Source organism: Arachis stenosperma, chromosome 8 (assembly GCF_014773155.1).
Source record: "Arachis stenosperma cultivar V10309 chromosome 8, arast.V10309.gnm1.PFL2, whole genome shotgun sequence".
NCBI classification, from domain to species: domain Eukaryota; kingdom Viridiplantae; phylum Streptophyta; class Magnoliopsida; order Fabales; family Fabaceae; genus Arachis; species Arachis stenosperma.
The window spans coordinates 21,102,362-21,122,865 of NC_080384.1; the positions used below are offsets into that span (position 1 = coordinate 21,102,362).

General features: G+C 30.1%; 2 protein-coding genes and 1 non-coding gene across 3 annotated transcripts; 1 reads left to right on the forward strand and 2 right to left on the reverse strand.

Moving 5' to 3' along the window:
- Window positions 1–2,090: 2,090 nt before the first annotated feature.
- On the reverse strand, window positions 2,091–2,501 carry LOC130945572 (bZIP transcription factor 2-like). Its single transcript, XM_057874280.1, has one exon. The coding sequence runs from the start codon at window positions 2,499–2,501 to the stop codon at window positions 2,091–2,093; it is 411 nt and encodes a 136-aa protein (XP_057730263.1).
- Window positions 2,502–12,952: 10,451 nt separating this feature from the next.
- LOC130943614 (uncharacterized) lies at window positions 12,953–18,709 on the reverse strand. The gene is made up of 12 exons (XM_057871560.1): window positions 18,533–18,709; window positions 18,127–18,316; window positions 17,971–18,045; window positions 17,520–17,626; window positions 16,926–16,986; window positions 16,197–16,256; window positions 16,011–16,085; window positions 15,552–15,704; window positions 15,281–15,335; window positions 14,845–14,967; window positions 14,134–14,363; window positions 12,953–13,876 (listed from the first exon to the last, which is right to left on the reverse strand). Exons 1-12 carry the CDS (start codon window positions 18,562–18,564, stop codon window positions 13,853–13,855), a joined length of 1,185 nt encoding a protein of 394 aa, XP_057727543.1. The 5' UTR covers window positions 18,565–18,709; the 3' UTR covers window positions 12,953–13,852.
- An 84-nt stretch (window positions 18,710–18,793) lies between these two features.
- Window positions 18,794–18,865, forward strand: TRNAD-GUC (transfer RNA aspartic acid (anticodon GUC)). Its single transcript has one exon. It is a non-coding gene; the product is annotated as a tRNA-Asp (tRNA).
- Window positions 18,866–20,504: the final 1,639 nt, after the last annotated feature.

A 20,504-nucleotide genomic window follows, 5' to 3' on the forward strand; every position in this document is an offset into this window, starting at 1 on the left:
ATCAGTTTTCGCCTATGACGAGAAGCCTTGGTCTACCACCCACGTATTTATCACACACTCGACCCACTGAATTGCACATCACTACAACTAATGTAATATAAAAAATAATTTTTGCCAAACACTCTAATTTTTTTTAAACTTCTATATAGGGGTGTACATGGTTTCTCGGTAGGACCGTCAAAATGGACTAAATCTATCGGGTCAGCCTGTCTACCCATTTAAATGGACGGACTTTGTCTCTAAAATTAAGCCCATTTAAATTTTGGGCTAAACGAGCTGAGCCCGATTAATCCGAAAAAAATGATGGGTTAAACGGGCTAGCCCGCAGGCTAAACGGGTGGCCCATTTAATTTTTTTACATTTTTTAAGAAAAAGTTGCATTTTTGGCTAATATTTCTCCCGATTCGATCCGAAAATCCGATCCATCAGCTAAAAAATATTATTTTTTATTGGTTTTTGACCTAAAAGTAGTATTTTTTGTCAAAAATATTTTTCAAAAAATAAAATAAAATGATAAACGGGCTGACCCGTTTAACCCATCGGGCTGACCATAAACGGTCCGGGGTAGAAAATTCTTGCCCGCGAATAAAGCGGGTTTAAATGGGTCAGCCCGTTTAACCCCGGGCTTAATGGGCCGGGCCTAAATGGGCCGGGCTAGCCCATTTGACAGCTTTATTCCCCGGGTTGAAGACCTGGCCTGGACCTGAACATTTTTAAATCTAGGTTCGGGTTTTAAAATAGACCCGATCATTATTTATGGTCAGGTTCGGGTCAAGATGAACCTGATTTCACCTAACTCATGTGCATCCTAAAAGAATTAAAAAATATATATATGTTTTAAATTAATTCTAATATTATGTTATATTAATTATAAGCTTATTGTTTTATCTTTAATCAGATTTGTTGAATTAGAAAATAGATCAAAGAAGCATTAATTTAGAATTTATGGACAAATTTAAGTTTAAATATGAATATCAACTTCTCGGTAACAAATTTCTTCTTTATAAATAAGTGCATCATAAATAAATTTATTTATAAATAAGTTTTTTTATAAATTATTGTTAAAACTTTAAAGATCCAATTTTTATCCGATTTAGACCCGGTATAATTATAGCCCGAATATGTTTAAGTTTCATCGGGTCTATAGCCTCTAAAAAATAAATCCGATAATATTTAGGGCCAAATCTAAATTAAGACAAACTCGATTTCACTCGAGTTATATACACCACTACTTCCGTTTTTCTTAGCGTTCTAACTTTATTACCGGGCCAGGCATCATATTGCCGATATAAAACACAATTCCCATGAGACCATCACATGATGCTTAGAAAGAATGCTTCACGTGTGGGTCCTGACTCCTGAGTGAGTGACCTCACCACCATATTTTATTTTCCTTTAATTTACCTTTATTTAATAATCTGATGAGTTGAGACTTGAAAGAGATAACCACAGCAGAGCCAGAGAAGGTATATACATGTCTATTTGTAAATCCAATTGAGGTCTTATTAATTAATTACTCAAGTTGTATGACGTATATACTATTCAACATTATCCAAAAAAAAAAAAAGAAAAAGAAACAGACACACACAAGAAGTAGCACGTGGCATATATATAATAATTATATTTACAACATTATTACATGAACGATATATATATTCCACGAAGATGCCGTCCGAACCTCAAATCAACAATTATTAGATTACTGGACAGCTCTTCTTAATTAGCTTATATTAACCACTCACTAATCTTTCACAATTTACAAAAGAGAAAGAGAAAAAGACATAGCAAACAAAAGATAAAGGTGATGATGATCGACTATATTAGGATCAGAAGTAGGTGTAGACCCACAAAATCCCTACATTGCAAATTGCTTTCGAAACCACTACTATACATTGCATGTTATTGGTAACATGACAATGAATCAGTAGAAGAGGAAACGAAAGGAAACTCAACAGGGGAAAAAAAACCCTACCTTGTATAGCTAGCTAGATAGCATTAATCATTTAATTACCAACTTAATTATGTAGCATTATTATTATTAGTATATTTGTTTAGTGCTAATTAATTAAACTCACTGGATGGAGAGGGTATTATTGTGGAAGAATGGTGCGTAAAATCTGGCAAAGATCGGAAAGTGTGGCGCTAAGTGCAATGGATTCGGAACATAGCTTCTCATTCTCAAGGGAGAGTAGAAGATGCTGGTGCATGGTCACCAGTAGCTGGTTCTTCAGTTCTCGATTTTCGAGTCTCAACCGGTTCAATTGGACCGTCAGATTCTCCATGTGCTTTTTTTTCCTGCCGCGGGACCTTCGGGCCGATTCCCGGTTTGACTGCATGCGCCTCAGCTTTCTTTCCTCGCTCGAGTAAACCGACCGGTTCGAGCCCTGCGAGCCGGAGCTACTAGGGGGGCTGCCCGGATGGTGGTTAATGAGGGAAAACAGGTCCTGTATTTCGGTTTCGGTCAGCATGAACTGAACCAGCTCGTGGTCTTGGAAGGTCATGGCTTTGCTCAAGTGCATAATTAGAAAGAACCGGCGAATTGAAAAGAGTGAAGCGGAGGGAGGAAGAGAGGGGAAAAGGGAGGAATCGAAGTAGGGGTGTGGGGGTATTTATGCAGAAAGGAAGGGGAGACACTTGGGGCCCACGGGAGCAATGGATTTTAGAAGGCCAAGGCCCCATTGGTCCAAAAATATAATGAAAAGTAGGGTTCACAAATCAGAGATGTATTTGTGATTCTTGTGTCTCTAATTAATAAAAATTGTTTAATTAAAGATTAATGTCAGAGAAGTGTGGTGGGGGATACAGATTGGGGTAAGCTTTATCGTTAATGGTAATAGAAATGGGGGCCTCGGGAAGATTAGCTTTAGCTTAATGACGAAGGATCAAACAAAAACATAAAAACAACAAAATGGATTAGAAAGTTGGGCAACACAATCACAGGTAGGTAGTGTATGGGAGCCCAAGTCATTTTAGAAATGCATATCATTATTATTATTCTTGGTGAACAAGTCGGTGAAAGTTGCATTGCTAGCTACAAAACATTAAAAAGAAGAATATACACATCATATATAAGGTCAAGGAAGACCAACTAATTAACGTTTAATTTAATATATGAAAAATCACCCATCATTACCATATATAGCTGTTTATGTTTGTGGCCACATATTTATTCTTTTTTCATTAATTAAGATATCACAATTAACTAAGTTTTAACTCGATAATTAAAATGGTCTCTCAATTTTAAACCGTAAATTAAACAAAATTTTTCAAGACATGTTAACCTTCACGATGGCATATAAGATAACAATCAAAACCGTCCATGAATTTTAACTAGATAATCAAAATGGTCCTTTAATTTTTTAAATTAAGCAAAATAGTCTATCGATTTTAAACTGTAAATTAAGATGGTCTCTCCATCAAATCTATAACAAAGCCTCTTTCCCCTCTAATATCTGAAAATAGACTCTTGCCATGAATGTGGGTGAAAATATCTCATTTTAATTTGTGAAATGTTAGCATTGTCATTTCATCTGTTACTCAAACCTGGTCTACAACCACAATAATCTCGAAACCAAATATAACTGGCAGAGATACTTTCTCCAACAATCTCTCCAATTAAACTATTATTATCCCAATAAACCAGGATAACAACTAGCAAAGACTTCGTCAAAACCAAAATAGAAAAAAATACGAATAACCGAAAAAGAAGATGGTTACACAATATATATACAGGTGACTTACTCAGTCACAGGTACAGTACATTAGTTTTACTCTGAATTATTTCATACTCTTACTTACTTGAGCGTTGAAATTTTTTTGCAGGTGCCCAACGACCAACGCTGCCGTCCCTTTGCAGGTGTCTAACGCCACTTTCTCACTTTCTCAGCAAGCAGACGACGTTCCACCCTTCCGCTCCAAAGAAAGTCGGTCTAAACTTCAGCAGGACGAGCTATACTACGAAGCGTCCAGATTTACACAAAAACATCATTAATTTAAATTGTAATACATTAGCCTTATCATTAATTTAATAATTCAATTTGTATTTTTAACATGTTGACAATTCACATCAGGACAACATTGTTCCATTAAAGAGGCTTAAACTCCAAAATTTATGAAATTTGTGCCAACTCCAAATTTTAAACCACCATAAAATAAGAACTAATTTATTGTTGTTTAGGCACTTGCTGTATTTTGTACGGGGCTTTATTAGAGCTTTATTTTATTTGGAATGCTTGATTTTTTTTTGTTCATAACTTTATTTTACAGTTTGCATATATAGTTCTCGTTTGCAACCAAAATTCTCGGGGTTGAATATGTATAGTCCTTTTTCTTAGGAAATTGTTGATGAAATGTAAGATTTGATTATATAAAATGCAAATTATATACTCTTATGTGAATTCTATTTTTACCAACATTCATGATAAGAATTCTATTTTTACCTTTTTAGATACCAGAGGAAGAATTTGACTTTGTTGTAGATCTGATAGAGGGATTATTTTGATTTACACAAGGAACTAATTTAATTAATTAGTTTAAAAAATTAAGAAATTATTTTAATTTTCGAAACATTTAGATAAGAATGGAGATACTATGCTATTTGAGTTATAGTTCGTTGGCGTTAACGCCGTAAACTTAATGATTGATGGAGGAACTATTTTGATTTACAACTTAAAATTGAAAGACTATTTTAATTAATTTAAAAATTAAAAAACTATTTTGATTATCCAATTAAAACTAATGGACCATTTTAATTGCTATATCTTCATTAATTTTATGAGCAATCCATTATTGTGATGTAAAAACTCATTCCATCGATAAAGTATTTAAATAGGGATAATTAATTTGCTCAAATAATATAAGCAATTTTTAATTCAACTTAATTTTCCAATTAACAATGACAAAAACTCAATATTTTATCCAATTTCTTTGTTTTCATCGTTACGCCTTTCATCTCTCTTGAAATTAAACATTAACATAATTAACATCATACAATAAAAAGATATATAGCAATACTGCAATAATAAAATAAAATACCCTACTCTCTTCCAAATTAAATTTGCAAAAATTGTATCTGTTTCCACTTTGCTTTATCTCCTATATCAGAGGTCACGCCAATGAAGTAGTAACCGTCAACATATTAAGAGTGAAGTGGAGATCCTGTCCATAAAATAAGTATCGCTATATAGTAACTTCACCAAAAATAGTTATTTTATTTAATTTAATATTTATAATTTTATACATATAATAATTAATTAATGTTAAAAAGATAACTTTAAATTAACTTTTATTGTTTCCTAAACTTTATTAAAAACCTAATTTAAAATCATTTAGACCCACTCAACCATTTTTAACAAACTAAAGAAGGCATAATGAATCCAATATAAATTAAAATAATTTCTAAACTATTTGGGTTCCTTACATTTATAGTTTAACTTGCAAGTTGGGAATAAATGTTGTGTAAACGTCTAGCTAATGGAACTGTCTAGCAAAATTAAAGTTACTCATATATCAAGTAAGTAAATTGTGTAGATGAAGTATAAAGAAATATGCAAAAGCTATCAACTACAATAATGTAGAGATAAGAAGAGAAATTCGCTATCTATCTTATCAAATTAACAAATATGGACGGAGACATAGATGCATTACATTTTTATCTGTCTAGATTTTTCTCACAAGCGTTTTCAGTTTGGTTTGGGAATAATGCCATTGCTTTAGTTTCCTCCTACTTTTTCGGTTGTTCTAGATTGATGTGAACTAGTCCAACCAATTCATATAATTTCTCTAAAATATGTACCATATTTTATAAGCTAAGAGAGATTATTAATTAATGACATATTTTATTACAATATGAATATTAAGTGTTACATATGTGAGTATTTATTTAGCACACAGAATAATTGGGAATATTCTTGGGCAGTTTTCTTAGTTGAGGACATCCATGTTTTAAGGATAGTTTTGTTTTTGGTTTGGCACTTGGCAGTTGGTTCCCCCACTTATTAGATAATATTTATTAAAGTGAGTGTTAGTGGAGGATAACATGCAATCCTTTCAATTGCCATTTTAGTTAACCTTGATTATAATTTATTTAATGAAGAATCAAGCAAGATAAACAAACAAACAAATATGAAATATATTTAGCAATTGCTTCTTTTTTAGCGTGTCAGAGTAGGTTGCATGTGCGGTATGTAAATTATAATGGAAAGAAAAAGATAGTAGCATTTGGGTGCTTCTCCTTTATATATGTATTGTGTTATTCACTTCATCAGGGCTACTTGTTCCTTGTTCCTTTATCTCTCTCTCCGCTACCTTTGATTTTCTTTTTTCACTTCCAAATACACACGTAGAAAATTTAACCTATTTTTTTATTAGTCATGAATATATATATACAACTTTTGATATAAAACTATATCAAATACTTAAATTATAGAAATATTATTAATATAATATTTCTATATATATCTAAATTATCAATTAATAACACCTGAGGTTGATACAATATAATACATCTCCGATCCTCTTATGCACTCACTCACTCAATTCTTACTTCTTTATTAGACTATAGGAATAGGGAACAAATCTCCAACAAACTTGGAATAAAGGACACACCATGCTGTGAAATTAAAAAGCTTTATCAAATAGTAAAAATTCGTATTTTTTAATTTAATGATATATTTTAAGTATAGTTAAAGTTTCATAATTACTGTAAGCACTATGATGTAATTAGTGAGTATGTAAAGGAACACAATGCAATAAGCCTAGAATATAAAAGCATGTGATACAGGAAACTAACTAAGCTGGAGGAAGAAAAAAAAATCTATATATCCTATGTAAATTATTTGGGTCATTCTTTGGTAAAGAGAAAAGTTTGATACATATGTAGAGAAATTTTTTATGATTAAATGTCTGAATAATACTTTGTAACACCATATCACGTAGAGTCTTATGCTTAAGTGAGGTGGTAAAGTATTTATACACATATATCTTACGCTTTTTCGTATGCAAATTTCCGTTTATGTGAGTATTACGACTTTTGTTATAAATTTTTTTTCAACGACTCCCTCAAATTTATGACTTAAGCATAAAATTTTGTGTGATAGAAATATTACACACTTAATTTTTATAGGAGGATGACATGTTCTTCGAAAAATTGGCTTGGTTAGTTTTAGCCAAATGTTTATAATGTAATGGGATTCTGTCTTGTTAGACCACTTAACGGAATTAGAGTGAATTAGACAAGTTTTTCACCATCGTTTTGTTTTAAATGAAAGTATAATACATAATTGATAGGGTAAGTCACAATAATAAACTAAGGGGAGTAAAATTTTACACAAATTCGTCAAATTAAAATCTGTTTCGTGAATCCACCAATGCACATTTATATGTAGTTCGAACCAACTTGATTTGAATTCCATTTTTACATAATTCGAATTATACACAAACACATGCACACACTAATTCGAACCAAATAGGTTCGAATTATACACAACACACACGTACACACTAATTCGAACCAGCTTGGTTCGAATTACACACATAGTAATTTCTATGCTGTTAAAAAATTAATAATTTATTAAAAAAATTTATTAAAAAAATTAATAATTTAAAAATTAAAAAATATATATTTTATTTCATACATTAAAAAAAGCTAACAAAATATTTAATTACGAGGCTTTTTTAAAATATTTGTGATCTATCAATTCGAATTTCATACAATACTCTTTTGTCCATTTTTAATAGCTCAATATTTTTTAATAAATTTATTTAAATTATACTATAAAAAATATTTTATCCTATGCAAAACAATTTAAAAAAAATGACTTAAAAAATGTTAGGAGTACTATACAAATTTGTAATGTTCTAATAACTTAGGTAAATACATCCATGTACTCAAATTTTAAATAAAATACTCTACATAGTTAATAATAATTTAGAAATGAAAAAAAATATTTTATTTCATACAAAACAATTAAAAAATATATTTTATTCTAATACAAAAAATTTTTTAAAAAATGGCTTAAAAAATGTTATGAGTACTATAAAAGTTTGTAATATTCTAGTGATTTAGGTAAATACATGATAAAATATTTTTTCTTTAAGATATAAATTATTATTGACTATGTAGAGTATTTCTATAGTGATCTAAGTCAACCATATATTACAAATTTTTATAGTACTCCTAAATTATATGGTGATTCGAATCACCATATATTACAAATTCGTAAAAATTTGTAATATCCTAATGACTTAGGACATTAAAGAAATACTCTACATAGTCAATAATAATTTAGATCCTAAAGAAAAAATATTTTTATCATGTATTTACCTAAATCATTAGAATATTACAATTTTTTATAGTACTCATAACATCTTTTAAGGCATTTTTTAAAAATTTTTTTGTATTAGAATAAAATATATTTTTTAATTATTTTGTATGGAATTAAATATTTTCTTTCATTTCTAAATTATTATTGACTATATAGAGTATTTTATTTAAAATTTGAGTACATGCATGTATTTACCTGAGTTATTAGAACATTACAAATTTTTATAGTACTCCTAACATTTTTAAGCCATTTTTTTAAAATTGTTTTGCATAGGATAAAATATTTTTTGTAGTATAATTTAAATAAATTTATTAAAAAATATTCATGAGCTATTAAAAATAGACAAAAGAGTATAGTATGGAATTCGAATTGATAAATCACAAATATTTTAAAGAAGTCTCGTAATTAAATATTTTGTTAGCTTTTTTTAATGTATGAAATAAAATATATATTTTTTTAATTTTTAAATTATTAATTTTTTTAATAAATTTTTTTAATAAATTATTAATTTTTTAACAGCATAGAAATTACTATGTGTGTAATTCGAACCAAGCTAGTTCGAATTAGTATGTGCGTGCGTGTTGTGTATAATTCGAACCTATTTGATTCGAATTAGTGTGGGAATGTATTTGTGTATAATTCGAACCTATTTGGTTCGAATTATGTAGAAATGGAGTTCGAATCAAGTTGGTTCGAACTACATATAAATGTACATTGGTGGATTCACGAAGCAGATTTTGATTTGGCGGATTTGTGTAAAATTTTGCTCCCCTTAGTTTATTATTGTGATTTACCCTAATTGATATACGTCACGAAGCAAAGAAAGATTAATAATGTAATAAAATTTTTTATTTTTAAATGTAAACATAAGAAAACATTCTCAAACCCTATCATAGTAATATCAATGAATTAATGATAAATATTTGAAAAATAATATTAAATATATATGTATAGGGGGACATTTGCGTCATTGAATCTTAGAAGAAAAAAATATATTAGAATCTTAAAAAAAATAATATTAAATATATATTATGTATATAATATTTATATTTAAATAATTTTATTTTATGTAAAACAAAATTATAATATTAAATATGAACACAATGATAAAAGACTTTGTATTATATAAATTTAATTAAAAAAATCATATATACTCAAGTAAAAAGCAAACAAACAAACATGATGATGATGATAAATAATTTTGTGATACTAATAAATTAGTTATTTATTTAAAGGTAAATCTACTAATCTAGTTTCTCAAATATAAATGAAATTATTAGACTACGTCTAGAAGATAGATTAATATTGAAAAAGATTGAAAGATAAAAATTAAAAGACAGAAATAATATAAATTTTTATATTGTATTTGATGTAAAGTGTAAAAGGTTTACTTTTTATATTTTTTTGTTTTGTTTCATTTACCATGTTACTGTTTATTTTGAAATTAGTTTCTTCAATTTTTTTATAGAATTTATTTGTTTTAAATATACAGTATACAAACAATTTAATAGTTAAGCAGTATGAAAATTCAACCTACATAATTTCTATATATTCTGATGAAAATTTACATAAAAAATTGTAAATATTTTCTCGGTGTTTATTTGAATAATTTTGATATTTTTGGTTAGTAATTTGTTGTATTACAAAATTTTTTCATCTTTTTCTGCAATTTTGTGAACTTGAATTCATTCATATTAACAAGATTTTAATATAACATAAAGAGATTTATAGAAGTTTAATCTTGCAAAGAAATTTTATTAAAAACTTGGATTGAATATTTTACAAAGATATGACGTATGTGTTTGTTAATTTAAAACTGTACACACAATTCAAAACAATGTTATAGAGATATTGTTAACAGTTTATATTATACAATTTATTAACTTTCTATATTTCCTGATTTATCTACGGTAAGAATTTTTTATATTTTGGTCCTATTTTTTTTATGGTGCTTTTCTCAACAACCTTTTTTATTGTTTTTTTATAAGGAATACAAAATTAGGTTAAAAGATAACAATAATACCAAGTGCACCTCAATTAATATGAAATACACTAAAAGACAAACTAAATGTACCACTATTATTTTTTAATTGCATCACACAATATCAGTTCAAAAAGACATGCAACTTAATCAATCATGCAAAAAATAACACTAGAAATACTACAACAAAATTCTATGGACTAGTTATAACAAATTCATGAACAAAATTTTTTAAAAATAGAAAAAAACACATAAATCATTCAAACATGCACAAAATAACATTAGAAGCACTACAACAACATTTTGTTACTTAGTTACAACAAAAGGAGAACAACAACACCAAATGCACCTTAATTCACATAAAATATACTGAAAGATAGACCAATTGCACCACTATTATTTCTTAATTATATCACATAATGTCAGTTCAAAAAAAAAAACATGCAACTCAATCAAACATACATTAAATGACTAGAAGCACTACAACAAATTCTATAGACTAGTTATAACAAATTCATGAACAAAATTTCTTAAAAATAGACAAAAGCTCATACAAATCACTCAAATATGCACAAAATAATATTAGAAGCACTACAAAATTTTGTTGCCTAGTTACAATAAAAAGAGCACAACAATACCAAGGACACCTCAATTCACATGAAATACATCGAAAGACAAACCAAATTCACAGCTATTATTTCTTGATTACATCACACAACGTCAGTTCAAAACGACATGCAATTAAATCAAACATGCACAAAATGATACTAGAAGTATTACAACAAAATTCTATGGGCTAGTTACAACAAATCCATGAACAAAAACTCTCAAAAATAGACAAAAACACATGTAAATCACTCAAATATGCACAAATTAACATCAGAAGCACTATAACAACATTCTGTTGCCTAGTTACAACAAAAAGAGAACGACAACACCAATTACATCTCAATTCAGATAAAATACATCAAAAGTTGTTACTGATTACTATACACGAACTCATTTCAAAAAATGAAAACACTCAAACATGCACAAAAACATATTCAAATCCCTCAAACACATGCAAATATAGGTTAAACTATATGAGAAACACTACATAACATTTTTACACCGACCTAACAAAGTTATCACCAAATAAACAGTATAATGAGAATAGTAATATGTACTTTAACGCAAGAACATAAAATGAATCTACTAAATAAACAGAAATATGACTATTTAGTATTTTGAGATCGAAAATGCGAAAGAGGAAAATGAAAAACTAGACGATTAGTGAACCGTACCTTCAATAATCTTTCGTCTTCTGTTTCTGTATTTTTTGGTGAATATTTTGGACGTAACTTTGAGATTTTCTTGAATTTTCACGAAAGTTTTGAGATATTTTGAGCGTCGTTTGAAGTTTGATCATTTCAGTTTTGATTGAGGGAGAAGAACCGTTTTTCATATTAACATTTGCGCCAAAGAACAGTTATGCGAGTGCGTGTGTAAACACGCTCTCTAATTTGAAGTTGGTTTTTGTTAGATTTGAACCAACTTGATTGGACATAAATGATAAAAAAGTTTGTATGTGTAGCATAACTTTTTTGTTACTTATATGATATTCATTTTAAGTTAGTTTCGCATCTTAGCTGGAAGAACCATTATTTATGAATTATATACACCAAATCAATATAAATTGAAGTGACTTTGCAAGAAATAAGAAAGTGTATTAATTGCCCATAATTTTATGTGAGCAAATTATTAGAATTGATTCTGTCTACGGCTAAGTAAGAGAATACTTCGAATTAAGCAAATATACAATGGACTTTTGTGATTGAAATTTAAAACTTAGTTGAATAATTAAATAACTTAAAAATGGAATAGATTAGTTAGACATCTATGCAAATGTGTTATGGATCAGGATGAGTATTAGTTAAATGATATGATTTGAATATCATAAATTGGTTTGCTATAAAGCCAACTTTTTGTTTAATCTACAACCAGCAAACAAAATAGTGATATAAATATTAAGACATGGTTTGGTTCACAAGAAAATGGAAGCATGGGAAAAAAAGAAAAAAAAAACAAAAATCGAAAGAAAAATAGATTTTCTCGCTATTTGGTTGTCAAATAAAGTGGAGAAGAAACAACTTGTGTATGAACCCAACATCTGAATTTTTCTCACTGCAATTGCCTAAGAAAAATGGAGAAAGAATGAATGTATTAAAATAAATTACAAACTTACAAAATTATACGTTAATTAAATGACAAAATCTTAACATAAAGGTAAAATTAATTCTTCAAAATCTTAACATAAAAGTAAAATTAGTTCTTATGTATAAAATTATCATAAATTATATTTATATTGAATAAATTATCATTTTAATAATTTGTATTTTGAATATTAAACTTAAATTTATATATTTATTTATTTACACTCTTTCAGTTTGTTTTTATCAAATATTAAATACTACTTTTAGTCTTTTATTTTCTTTTCTCCTCATTTTTTTCTTTTCACTTTTTTCTCAACCCAGCAAAGCCTAAGAAAAAGAAAGAAAAACTTAAATAAAAAATGATTCTTATATAAAAATGAGTGTTAATGAAACACCTAAAAAAAAATAATCAAGAGTAGAAACAAAAGTTGTGTGTCTAAAAGCCATATCAAGATCATGGTAAAGTAGACGTCAATATAAAATACAATAATTTGGAAACTTTCTTTTTAAAATATATTCTTATCATACTCAACCCGCACAGGGATTCGGAAGAAGAGTAGAAGAGAGGCTCAAACTCAATTCGCTTGGCTTCTTTGTGTGTGTGTGTGTTTTTTTTTTACTTTTTAGAGGCAATAAGAAGCCAAGGCTGCAACCATAAACAATTTGGAAGCTGAAAATGAACACATTTTGCTTACATGCCTTCTTACAGAATGAACAAGTTAATCGTTCCCAACTAGTTACGAAGACTGGCAAAACAAAAAGTAATTGAATCCTTTTCAGAAGATAAAAGGTCCCAATTTCCAGTTCTGGCTGCCTGCGGTTTAATTTCTTTTACCCCTGAACCAGATTAATTTCTTTCACTTTATTTTAACGCACTTTTCAAAAGGGAGGAAAAAAGCAGCTCAAATTACCTTACCTCGAACCTGGTGATTGGTGATGTGACGATTACAATAATCCAGCACATACACCAACTAAACCATTTATCAATATTTATAATTCTAACCACATTCAACAGATTGGAAAGTTTTCAAATGTATCCGAAACACTGGTGTTCTAATAATCTTAACCGTTGATTTTAATTAATATATATTATATATATTTTTTATAATCAAGATCAACGATTAAAATTATTGAATCATCGGTGTACCTGATACACTTGAAATTCTTCCCAACAGATTAACCCGGGATACTTGAACACCAAATATGCACAATTCTTTACATGCACATGCACACACCAGACACAACTGTCAGAAGAGAATAGAATTTCATTGCTCAGGCCTCAGAAATGGTGCTCTTGGAGATATCATCGCCTGCTCCTGTTCAGTTTTCGTTGAAACCAAAGATACGTTGCATGTTCACATGTTCACTGGAGGAGCTCCCTAAATATGACAGTTATATATTGTTTATAATCAGTGCTCTCCAAGTAAGAGAAGAATAATGTCAGAGAAATAAAGTCAAAAGATTAGCATAGCAAAGTGAGGATAAAAGCATGTCCTATATGAACCATTCTAGCTGAATAGTCTAAAACCATGCAAACTGTCTTAAGCAAAATACAAGGAAACATTTTTCCTAAGAATGATGTCAAATTGTCAATGTCATTTTATTTTAACGTTAACTGTTCAATGCAAAACCTCACCTTGAACAGAAGATCATACGCTATATATTCCCAGGGCAATGATATGGACATTAAGCTGCATTTCAAAGGTATCATTTCATCGAAGTCAGGACCAGAGGAAGAGGCAGCTGCATAAGCATGCCTTGCTGCTACTGTTGCAACTGATGCGGCTCTGCGAAAAATTACACCAAGACCCAACCCATTCTTTGATATAACTGGAGAAGATGGACCAGAGTCCTGCTGACTTTGATCTGACATTGCAACAGACATATTCCATTTCATTCATCTTTCTGTCTAACCTCTGAATAATAATAACATTGTTTTTACGTGTGTCTCCAATAAAAGCATCATAATACATTTGGTGAGAATAATCAAAGAAATGGTTTTCCTGTGAGGCTTAAGGCTTTGGTTGATAGAATAAAGAAGGGGTTCTTGCATAGGCACAAGTTTAATACATGATAAATAAGCACACACACAATTAAAGTGGGTACCACCAACTGTATTCAAGATACATTCACTATCATAGACCGTAACAACTTTTATGTGAGTACGTCCAAGGATAATGTGTGAAATTTGTGTTTATACAAGAATTTTGCTAACAGAAATCACGCAGTCACTAATGAAATTTAGAGTCATGCTTTATAACTATCTTTTTCCACGCAAGTTCCAAGAAAAAGAATACAAGAGTTGCATTACAGAAATCAGGAATTCCACCCATAAAAAGTTGCCTACCTGTAACACCAGAAACAGCTACTTCAACTTCCCCTCTACCTCCGGGACCTTTCATGTAAATCCTATCTGTTTTTCCTGTATAATGGCCTACTGATAGAAGGCTCCCAAATCGAGACTTGCCAGCTGCAATGTGGCAAGGGGAATATATTACTGAACAACATATATATGGCATGTGGCATCCATTGGAATGTAAAAAACAGAATAAACTTGGAAATTTCATCATTATCTATTTTAAGGAGCAGAAACAAAGGTGCCTGTAAATAAGATAAATATCAATTGATGACTGAGCAATATGGTATCTTGGCAACGATAAAAAAAAAAGCAGCAAAAGCTCTGTAGGTTCCAATAACTCTACAGTGGCAGATTTGAAATGTTAAAAAAATTACAGGTCCCAAACTACTTTTGGAGATATAGATAGTAAAAAAAGAACAATTACCATCATAAGCATCTCGAACCATCTGATAGCTGACAAATCCTGAGAACAGGGTAAGCTGCATATCAGAGATACCAGCAAGTAAGATTGACTAAAACCCTAAAATAGCTTCTACTTATTACCATGTACGACATGTAAAACTATAATGCAAGTTTCAAGTATAAGTACATGTGCTATTTGAGCACAACCGCATACAAACAAACAATTGCTTTGGCACTTATTTAATTTCTTAAAGCAAATAGAAGCATATACAGTAGCTACGAATGGAACAAACCTTAGTATCCTTCTTCTTAGCTGAACTACTATCAACTTTCGGAGAAGAGTTGTCACTAGTACTGCAATCGTTTGACCCCTTTTCACTAGGAAATGCAGCCCCGTCATGTGCGTTAAGAACTACACAATAGCAATGATCTTTTTCAGTCAATACCTGTTGGAAATGAAATGACCAAAGCTTATTTTATTAAGAGTTCTGAACCACGATGGAAAAAATATTTAATGATATGGCTATTCCTAAATAAGGAAATTAATTAAAGAACAAGGACACAGGAGCAAGAATTCTAAGAATACAGCATGACTCATGAATTATGAAAGTAAGCAAAATAAAGCAGTGCATGTTTCAAGGACTATTCTTGGATGTCTTAATTAGGAAAATGGACGACAGAGGAGAAAGAATATCTAAAACATTCTACATGTAGCAATTAAAATGTAAATAGTTCACAAATGGTTACTTTACCACAGTATCAAAGGTGGAGTCAAAATCATCAATTGCAAAACATATATCTGGATAAGCAGGTGTTGTCTCCACTTCCTATATACATGTGAATGACAGTTATTGTCACTCAAATTACAAGAATGCTTCAAAAAACATGTTTTCCTTTTTTTCTGCTCAAGGATATATAAAGAGGATAGGTATGCTTGCCTTTTTGGAGTCCAATTGAAAATTTACTCGACTTGGAGATGCATAAACAGTCTTTACAACCTGAGGAATTGCAATGGGATGCAGCAAAATCAAAACATAACTGCTGTATATTTACATTTAGGAATTTTTAACTTGAAGACACCACTGTTAGGTATGTATCACTGGGAAAAAATTGTATTAGCTTCACACTAAAATGTAGGAATCACTCCTAGAAAGAGAAAAGAATATACTATAAATGTGAATGCACTCAAAATGAAATTCATCATTGACAAAAGGAGCACAAATCTTTAAAGTGATATTAGTTAGGTTTCCTACAGTAATCACCTAATAGTAAAAATAACATGAATAGATATAACAAATTACAGAAATAAAAGTCTGAAGATGTGCTAATGATCTCGAGGAAATTAACTAATGCCAATACCTGCCGAAACCATGGTGTGAAGTGTGAACTGTCTCTAACTGCTAAAATCAACTTAATTCTCAAAAAAGTTATGCTTCACCATCTAAATTTGGGCTTGGGATTGATAAATCTGCGTTTTTTATTTTTTAACCTTAAGATTCCCACAAGATTTGTAAATTGAATTATTTTTCTTATGGACATAAACATATTCACAAACACAACAAGGCAGAACTCCTAACAAAGAAAACCCATTGTAATATTTCATAAAAAATTATATGTGAAGATAATTCAACTGGTAGATAAAGTTTCAATTCTTTAAAATGAATTACCTTGTATACGGGGGATAATGGTGTATCCTGCCCAGATTGATGATTCTGAAGGACCTGGTAACTACAGAAATGGATAGTTTTAGTCAATTTGCCAAAATGAATGTTTATGACGAACAAAAAAGTATAACAACCCAAATTGCAAAGCTATTAGAGCTTGTGCAAACCATGACTTTTTATTCAAAGACACAATAGTCTTCTTTACAAAGTTAGAGAATGCAGAATGTCTCGGTCGGAATTTAAAAGATTATTCTAATTATGAATAACAAGTGTAATGATCCACCAAAAAATCAAATGGAAAACTAATGAAACTGTAACGAACTCTAGTATTGTTGTAAAGGATATCTTTCTGATAAGAAATGGCCATGTAACAATACAATTATATAACTTACTATTTTTGCAACATTTTGAGAAACATGTAAAATCAGAGATTCATTCTCAGTATTCCATGGGCATTGGACAAATCATTTGAAGCAATATGATCACAATCACAAGTTAAAGGAATTTAAGGAAACCAGAATGTTTGTCAAACTACTTAAGAGATTAGGCATGGCAAAACACAATGGTGGACATGAAATCGAGGAAAGAAAATTTTACCTGCAAATTGCAACAGTTACACTGAATGATGTATGAGCAATCAAATTCAAGTAAAAAGAACGCCTCCAGTCCACATTTAGTGAAGTTTCATCAACTAAGTTTTTCAACTGATAGTAAAAAAGTGAACAAAATTATTTGCCATCACAAGGCATGGACTACAAAATCCTATGTCAGAATAGCCATCCAATAAGCATAAAGACTAATTTGCCATCAATGCTATACAAACAGTTTTCATCTTTTTGGTTTTATTCATCAGCAAAGCAAATTAATCAAACAGAAATACACTAGTATCATATGTACTAAGCTCTTGATTGGAGAGTAATGACTATAAGCAGTAGACAGAGTTTCAAGCTTGACATTGAACTAAAGCATTACCCACCTCACTGGCATATGATATAAGCTAGAGAAAAGTAAAAGAAAAATCTCCAACAGATTTTAAGGTCGAATTTACCTCGGGTGCCCACCTGCGTACAAAATAAGGATCAAGATTGTCCGCATTGTTGTTGGAACCAGAACCACGGGAAGCCTGCAGTAATAAAGCTCAAAATTCAACTTCACAAAGATAATTGCTGAAAACATTTCTCATAACAAATAAAAAGGTGCATACCAATTTCCTGACAAAGAAAACGAGATCATCATCTTGGCGTCCCCTTGATTCTTTACCACGGACAAAGTACAGATCAAAAACGTCATGCCAGAATTTCATGTCCATTTCGACATCGGAAGCATCTTGCTCCTCCACTACCGTTTTGCCTATCAAATTAGAGTGCTTCTTTACCATGCTCAGCAATTCATGCCTTAACGATAACGAATCCAGGTGGCGCGGTGCAGAATCATTAGAGCATCAAAATCATGCAAAAGAATATGATAGTGAGTGGGTGTAAGGAAGAATGCGCGACCGGTTTGCATTGTGCAATTGGAATTCCAGTTTTCAAATTGGATTCGAGATGGAAAAAGAAGCACAGAAAGAGAAGAGAAGCGCGAATGGTGAATAATGGTGCTAATTTAAGTACCTTGAGGGGGTTTCGCCTCCATCGCGAAGCATATCTTCAGAAATGATTGTTCAAACGGATTGAAGATTAAGATACGAATTATGAAGTAATATTGTAGGGTTTATGCTCAAAATTTGATGGAGAAAATGATGCTACAAATCCAGCTTCTGATTCGACCGAAATCGTGCTGGAAGATGATTCGAGTTCAGAGCAGTTATTCGGTGTAAGAAGCAATCATATAATCGTCAATAATAATAAATGTGTCTTGAAACTAACAGCAAAGTCGTTGTAGTATAGTGGTAAGTATTCCCGCCTGTCACGCGGGTGACCCGGGTTCGATCCCCGGCAACGGCGATGTGTTTTTAGTTGGGCCTTCTAGTTTGTTTCTGAGCCCAAACTAGAAGGCCCAAAATCCCTCAATGTGAATCAACCCAGACTTCATGATCCAACCTAAACGTTCTAATTTCCCTCACCCCAATAAAAAAAAAGGTTCGAATTTCTATCATGTTAGTTGAATTCGGGAATGAAGAGGACCAACATTTTTAGCTAAAAGAAAAAAGAATCTATTCGTGTTAACTCAAATGTAAAGTAAAGTAAATGTCAATAAATATAACCAATATTTTGGAGGTCATATGATATCAACTTTTAATCGGTTAATATTAGTCAATTTTTTTTCAGTATTGTTTAATTACCATTTTAATGTTATCTTTTATAGAATTTTAAATTTAATATTTAATATTTAAAGGTTAGGATAATAATTTCGACCAAAAAAAATATATATAGGTGAAGTACTTCTCACTAGCACTTTAGCATCCGATATTCCTATCTCATATATTGTTAAGAGAATGATATTTGAACCCTTCTTTTTATACATTTTTTTTATTTTCTTTCGGTAATTATAAAAAGATGGCGCATATATATAACATTCTAGCAATTGATTTACAACTTTTTATTCAAACTCTTTCATACTGTTTTGTGTCCACGAGAAGATTTAACATCTTCGTTGATTATGACTACGGATGAGATCAAGGAAACATGAGTTTTGGAAAAACTTTTTAAAAATATATTTATATTTTTTTTAAAAGTATAAATATTTTGTTTTGTATTTAATAAATTAAAAAGTTCATGTCTTTATATTTATAGTTAGAGGTGATAATTTAACAAATCGATCTAAACGAGTTTTGTAAACTTTTTTTTTGTCTATTTAATAAAATGAGCCGAACCTAAAATGAGTCGAGCCACAACCTTTCGTCGAGTAGACCTACCCACTTTTACTTATATTTGCAGTTTTTAAGATTTAGAGATATTTTTAAAAGTACTTAAGAAGGAATTTTTTAAGGTTGTCATATGTTTATCAAAATTTAAAAGTCTAATGTAATTTCATATTACGTTAATTAATATTTAAATTTAATTATTACATTAATATTTATATTTTTAAATTTTAAAAACTATTTTATCAAACACTTATTGTTGTTTGTACTTATTAAAAATCATTTTACAACTTTTAAAAAACTATTTTCTAAAAGCTAGCTTTTATAAACTACTATTAAAAAAATTAGAAGTTTTATCAAACCAAACTTTAATCGTGATGAAATATCAATGTATTACTTACTTGGACTAACATATTTTTTTTCCCTCCAAGACATAGGGCAGAACCTATAATTAGATGTGGCAATGGGTAAAATAGGGTAGAATTACCCTACTTGCACGTTAAAAACAATTCAATCTTAACTCTACCCACAGTTAATTTGTGAGTATCCGACCCTTCTCATATATTTTTATAAATATACATTATTATTATATATTCTAATGAGCATGCAAATTAAAAATTTAATATAAACAACATAATCATTTTATAAATAATATAATATTTTTCATAAATAACGTCTGTTACGGTGGGTAACCAGAGATTAATGGGTTGGACAAGTTTGGTTGGTCCGATCGTTTGAACGATGAAACGTCAAAGTGTGTTTGTGATCCAAGGCCCCCGTCC

Coding starts and splice junctions, on each gene's coding strand:
- LOC130943614 (XM_057871560.1), bottom strand. CDS start 18,564: ATGCTTCGCGATGGAGGCGAAACCCCCTCAAG. Junction 16,257..16,925: donor CATTATCCCCCGTATACAAG/GTAATTCATTTT, acceptor GCAATTCCTCAG/GTTGTAAAGACTGTTTATGC. Junction 15,705..16,010: donor ACTCCACCTTTGATACTGTG/GTAAAGTAACCA, acceptor CATTTCCAACAG/GTATTGACTGAAAAAGATCA.
- LOC130945572 (XM_057874280.1), bottom strand. CDS start 2,501: ATGACCTTCCAAGACCACGAGCTGGTTCAGTTCATGCTGACCGAAACC.